Genomic DNA, 6,908 nt, shown 5'->3' with positions numbered 1-6,908 from the left:
CAGAAAAGGGAATATGGGGTGTAAAGTCTGAAAGCTAACTAACTGAAGTTGAATAAACCAATTGAAGCTTATGAAATTCTCAGCACAAAGATGGCCTGACTTCTTTTTTTCTTTTTCAAAGTCATCCTTGGATCTCTAGATAGCATTCTCATCAAACACCATTTAGCTTTGTCAAAATAAAAGATTTTCAAGGGTATTTCACAGTAATAAGAAGTATTTTCACTTGAGGCTGTCTAATAAACATACAGAACATGGTTTCCCTTCAGAGTTATATTTAAGAAAGGAAATTTGTTCATGTATCATAAAGGAATCCAAAAAGAACAAGTTTTTCCTACAAAATTTTCACAGAAATTCCAGTGATCTTATAGGGAACTGACAAACGCACAAATAAGGATATATGTTAACATATACTTTTTTTCCCCAAGGTATTTTGTTTGTTTGTTCTCAGAGGAGGAATCTTCTTCATGTGGCTTCTTGTTTCCTAAACGGAAAATATAAGTTAAGGGAGCTCCTTAAGATAAAATATCTGATCAATAAATGACTCAGGGATTTTCATGCAATGATTTTAAAATAAATGGTTCATGACATATGTAAAAGATATCCAACAACTCTGACTACATGGAAAAGTAAAACAACAAATCTACAATAGGTACAAATTATATACATTTATTTTTTAATAATTTTAAATAACACTCTTGTATAAATTCTTTCATATATTCAAATCATACACAAATTAGAAATGCATCATGAAGCCTAGTACAGCATAGGTATGAGATACATTTTTAAATTTTGTGTTAGAATTTTAGTGACATAAATACAAGTTTAATGTTTCAGAAACAATCCCAAATTGCTTGGGTTGAAATTTTACAAGTTACAGAGTGCTTATGCCCAGGATTAAAATGCAACTTTCAATCATTTAGCTTTTGGACTAAAATCTGAAGCCCTGGGCTCACTTTCCAGGCTGCTGTTGTAGTATTACATATCCATACAAAATACAAGGAAGACCCCCACTGCCTTTCAACAAGCATCATTTAACACTGACTTTTTAATGATCCATCACCTTCATTCCATTTGATATTATCTGACCTCTTCCTGCTTTTCCCCTTTGCATAGTCACTGGCTCAGGGTTAAAGAAAGAACTTGCATTCATTTTTCATTGCGCCCCTGAACGCATCAAACTCATTTTAGCCCTTAAATGCCTTACTATCAAGAAGATCATAACACACCAAAGGTTCTTTGTGTGTGAAGCCAGGTTCTTTGTGGGTTCCTTGTTCTAACAGGTTTCAATGGGTTGCTTTTTTTCTTCTCTTAACTTTTTGCCAAAGAGTAGTAAAAATTCAACCCCCAACCACAAATTTCAAAATATAAGAACCAGGGAATGTTCATTATCAGTGATATCGTATTTACTATTTGGCCTACCAAAAAAAAAAAAAAAAATTGGACCAAGGTGAATTGTCTAAAATCCCGATCCCAGTTGAGGCTGTCAGCAGAAAGTACTAATTCTTTAGTTCTCTTCCTCCAAAACAGCGCAAGAAGGGCTAAATGTCCTGAAAGCACTCAGCTGACTGAAGTGAACTAGTGGGTCAGTGAGTGTTGCTTTAATGGTCAATTTTCCTGGGAATATAGGGGCTAGACTATAGCTATACAATTTGAGGCTTGTTAAAAAAAATCTTTCTTCTCTCATTCCATGTCTGTTCTGCTTTCCTCTCTTAAAATTCAGGTACCCCTAAAAGTAACACATTAAGTCCATAGGACCTTAATACAAACAAGGTTCAGTTTTTACTATCCTTTTTCTCTACAACTGGAGAAATTCCATTAGGAAGAGACCTCTGGGAACTAGAGGGTGGAGTGAGGGAAAGAAGGAAGGGAAAGAAAAGGAGAACAACCTACTTAGGTACCCTGCCCAGCTGTCAGAAATGCACCAGGGCTCACTAAAAAGAATTCATGGAAATAAAAGATCATCAAGTAGCAGTATCTGCCTGTTATCAATAAGATTCACACTCGTCTTATTTGAAAGTAAACACATTTCTAGTCTTCAGACAACAAAATTCTTCCAGTAGTAGGTCTGCTAAAGGACTGATGGGATCCTGTGCTGAATGCCATGGTTTGTAGGGATCACGCCTTTCGAAGAATGGAAGTTATGGAATACATTCCATACTGGTTCCCAAGTATGATTTTGGTGGTAAACCACTTCATGATTGATTGATATTTTAGAGCAAAATTATTTCCACTAGTAAAAAGCAGAGAACACTAACGGATACTGTTTAAAACAAAATTTAAGACCTTAACTTTTTTCCCTCCCACTGGGAAAAATTGTGACTATAACCTAGTTCATAGGTGTTTAAAGGTGAACGAATAGCTTTACCTTTGTGACTCAATCTCTGCAGCACTTTCTTAGGTCTGTTTCAGAGAATCCCTACGTGGCCAGAATCCAGATTACATGGCTTGGCTCTCAGATGCCAACAAACACTCCTATTTCTCTACTTGTTTAACTTCTACTGAACAAACGTTTATTTTTCACCATCCACAGTCCCTGACTTCGAGAGGGTAGAGATCTAGGAGAAGGTCTGCCACTTCTCACAACTCCTTGAAAGCGCAGAGCACCATCTGTACACACATAAGTGGCAGCTGCTGGGGGAAGCAGGAATCTCCTCCTAACTTGGAAGGATTGGTTCATGTTAATGAAAGGGGTAGCTTTGTTTTCTTATCACCAATACTAGCTTCAGATAGTAATCCTCCCGTGTTTGTTGCACAAAGTCCTTCCTAGCTGCGTGGCCCCGGATTGCACCTCGTATTTACAAAAAATTGAAACACTCACAGATGGGACTCTCTCTCCTAGCCTTCTTGTATCCATGAGTAGGAAATTTCGACATCAGCAGATAATTGAAAGAATGTGAGCTTCAGAGTTAGGAGTCCTGATTTTAAGCCTAATAGTGACATAATGTGTAGCTCCATCACCTGCAAGATGGATAATTACTTCCTCAGGGGGCTACAGTGAAGCACAAGGGATACACATATGGAAAGGTGTTTTACAAACTGCAGAAACTTATTTTAATGTAATGTAATACAAAGTAATCTCTACTCTCACAAGCAATGCCCAAGAATTTTGGGTTACCAGAAAGATAAGCTGTCTATACCAATCATTCAGAGCATCATCTCCAAACCCCAAGAACAATGTAGGTGTCTCCTTTAGATAGAAGACCAAATTCTGGGTCTTTCTCTGGAGAAGTCAGGCAGAGCTGTAACTTAGATTTCTTAGGTCTACTGTACTAAGTCTTTTTTTTTTGTCCTAACCACTTGACTTGACAGTTTGCTGTTCTTACTAGTAAATAGCTATATTTGACTTCTGGCTACTTTTTCTGACTCACTTCATCCACAATCCATAATAAAGATGAGAGCGATGACAGACAGTCGCTAGGGAAAGACTACATCTACAAGTAAGGACTAGGCACACCCACCCAACTACAGAGCTACCCTCTTGACGGGAAAGGAAGAGAGGGGGTCCACGGCACTGCTGTGACCCGACTTAGAGGCTGAGCAGATGTAGGAGGTATTCTGGCAGACAAGAATAAAAATATTTCACAGGCATGAAAGCAGGGGATCCAAGTGATATGATGGCTTTTCTTTTGGAACTAAAATATTTCTAACTCCTTTGGAAGACTATCTTTTACATAAAAAAAAAAAAAACCTCTTTTCCGTGGATGAAGATATGCTCTACACCACTCTGTGTAAAATGTACAGAGAGGCTAATATCTACTGAGGCGAGCAGTTTGGAGAATACAGCCTGTGTCCCAATCACCGACTTAAAATTCTATTGCTTGAATCTACAGTAAGTCAAAGTACATATTATTCTACTTTCAGATTGAGAAAGGGAAGGAAAGATGAGAAACATTCAATCTTTTATAAATTTCAACAATGTCCAAACAGGAACTAAAAATGACTGATGCTTACCAGAGTCCCAGCTCTAGCAATATTGCCATCTATTTTACAGTATTTTAACCAATCCCCGTATTTTCTTTTTACAACACCATTAGCTGCTGTACAAATACATTCTAGAGGATAAAATATGACATGATTTTTTTTTACAAATAGATACAAATGCAATGTTGACCAGATATGCTACATTAACTATATACACCTTATTTTTCTAATAGTCCTTATTTTTAGACAATTTATCATTTATACTGAGACCCTAAGGAGGACCATCAGCTTCCTGCTCTCAGACTTTGCCTTCCTCTCTCTGTCATTAGAAGCTTATCCTGTGCTTTAATCCTACCATTCAGCAAAAATTCTAGAAGTGAAAATCAAGTCCTGCAGATCACCTTGGATCTTCTCTCCCTATTGTAAAAACAACCAAGATTGTTCACTACAATACAGGCCAGACATCAGCTTTTCCTCAATGATGTCCTCTGTCCAGTACAGTATCATCCCTGATCCCCCTTACAAACAAATGTCTTAGGAATGGAGATGAAGTCTTCTGGGAGCTGCTTGCCTCCACATCCATCATCCTGTTTCCTCTGGCTTGGCGAACACTTCCCAGGAATCTATTTGGAGGTGGATTTGGGTTGTACTATGGAGCTCAGCCTCTCTATACTCCCATGTGATTTGGTACAAAAATATACTTTACTTCAAGTCCTCACTGACAGTGAATGCTTCAGCTGTTCATGGGAAAACTAAGAGTAACAGGCCACGTGGATTATAAATTTACACCTGAAAATTTCGGATGTGCTACAGGCCTTCACTTTCTCAGCAACCCCTACCCAGGCTTTGTCTGGCCAGGGGCTGACGCTGTGTTAGCCAGCACTCGTTCGGACAACCCAGGAGTGAAGTTCTAGCTTCTCAGGCTTTGTAGTTATGTATGGGAGTCGTCAGGGTCAGCTGCCCATTGGGAGCCACTTCATTGCCATCGTCTTCCAACAGTCCTGACACATCTGCATTGGGAATGCTGTCATGGTAGCTGCTGAAGCTGATATTGTCTTCTTTCAGCTCGATGGTCCAAAAGGGGGCATTGAGCTTGCGGTTTTGGTACTCCCGGTACATGTAGACGGCCCCCACAAATCCCATCAGCAGCACCACCACAATGATGATGACTGTCAAAATGATGATGTTAAACTGGGTCCATGATACATCAGCTAGAGCTGATGTGCTGTTTTCAGAAGAGCTTACTGGAAAGATAGTCTGCAGGGTTGTGGGGGTAAATGTACTATTTACAACAGGGGTGGGCACTGATGTGGTCAAAGAGGCATTGGAAACCAAAATGGTAGAACCTTCAGGTGTTGGAACAATAACTTCTGAAAATAAAAACAGAGAATGAAATGTAAAAGACAAAATTATCTAGTTTTAAGAAACAATAAAGAAATACACATGGGAGTGGAAGTTGATATGGGATGTTGACATGACCTTCTGCTTTAAGGTAATATGAGTTAAAAATAACTGTAAAGAGATATAGTGAAAAGAATCAGGTCTAGAAAGCTGGATTATTACATTTCATGACTCTTCTCCAAAATGCATAATAACTATATTAAAATCTTTGGGGAAATTCTAATATTGGACTTTCCTATCTTTCTTTGCTCCTGAATAGATTCATAAAAGTCCCACAAGACAGTAAAAATGTCACTACTGAGTTCTAAATCTCTTGGTTAAAAGTGACAAGGATAAATGACAATCATTTGAAGTAAAATAAGTTCAACAATATGATGGCATTTCATAAGGATAAAATTCTCTTCAGGGAGACAAAATTAAAATATCAAAATTGTATTTTCAGTTTCTTCTGAAAAACACAATCTAAATGTCCAAAACTGATGCCAGCTAAAAGAGAAAACAGCTTTCTTTTAATTGTAGTAAATCTTCATTTGTGCAGATTGTAACAATTTTACAATGAAAGCCTTAGACTTTGTATTTCTAATGCAACATAGTTTAGTGGAAATACCAAGGGCTTTGGAAGCAAGTAGAACTATGTGGCTATTGATTAGAAAGGCAATATTTTTAAAGTTGAGGCTCCTTGTCTGTAAAATGGAATAATAATACCTACTTTGCAAAGTTCTTGGAAAGTACTTGAATGAGATAATATACTGTACACTATCACTTTTTTTTTTTTTTAAAGATTTATTTATTTGTACATACAGACCTGGGGTACAGGCCAGAGACTCAGGGGCAGTGAGAGACTTCACCAGAGACAGAGTGGGGAGCAGAACAGGCAGATCAACGAAGTACACTGCTGAGGGGAGCAGCGGGCGGGTCAGGAGAGGTCTGCCACGCCATGTGGTCTCCTCCGGGGCAGGCGGGAATCGAACTCATGCGGAAGTGGCTTTAGCTTCTCAGTGCAGTGCTTTAACCCGCTGCGCCACCAGGGAGGGCCCAGTACACTATCACTTTTAATGTCTAGTGTGTTTGGCACATTGTAAATACTCAATGACATTATTATTATTATTATTATTATTATTACTGTTACCACAGTTAGCCAAATCGATCTACCTAAAAAAGAGGCATGCTTTCCATTGCCTAATAAGTAACACAAAAATCACCACAGGCCTGTATGCTTCCAACTGGGAAGGAGAGTTGAGTGACAAGATCTCCAGGCTAGTAACAGGGCTCAATCTGAGTATTTAGGCCTTGATCACAAAAGAATAAGGATATCGAGAAAATGACAAAAAGAGGCAACCCTGCCACTGATCAACTGTCCAACCCAGTATTCAGCATCATTTAGAATGTCAAAGGGTAGTTTCTAGAAGGGCAGAGTCTAATGTCTGCCTGACCTAAGGAATACTGAATATCCCTTACTCATCCTGAGGATCTAATTATTCATTTTTGCCTAAACTCTTACAGTACTTACTAAATTTCTCTTAAAGAAACATTTTTGCCATAGGAGTTACATTTTGTTTTAAAAATTAAAAGGATTATTATTACTT

General features: G+C 38.3%; 1 protein-coding gene across 1 annotated transcript in view; it reads right to left on the bottom strand.

Moving 5' to 3' along the window:
• Positions 1–650: 650 nt before the first annotated feature.
• Positions 651–6,908, bottom strand: part of MEGF9 (multiple EGF-like-domains 9) — a 78,221-nt gene continuing 71,963 nt past the window's right edge. Inside the window, exon 6 of the mRNA XM_004677393.2 lies at positions 651–5,291. Within this exon, the coding sequence (XP_004677450.1) occupies positions 4,840–5,291 (452 nt within the window). The 3' untranslated portion in view covers positions 651–4,839. The remainder of the gene's footprint in view (positions 5,292–6,908) is intronic.

The sequence above is a fragment of the Condylura cristata genome, unplaced genomic scaffold (assembly GCF_000260355.1).
Source record: "Condylura cristata isolate star-nosed mole 26May11 unplaced genomic scaffold, ConCri1.0 scaffold00006, whole genome shotgun sequence".
Taxonomy (NCBI): domain Eukaryota; kingdom Metazoa; phylum Chordata; class Mammalia; order Eulipotyphla; family Talpidae; genus Condylura; species Condylura cristata.
This window is presented reverse-complemented; position numbering and strand designations above follow the sequence as displayed.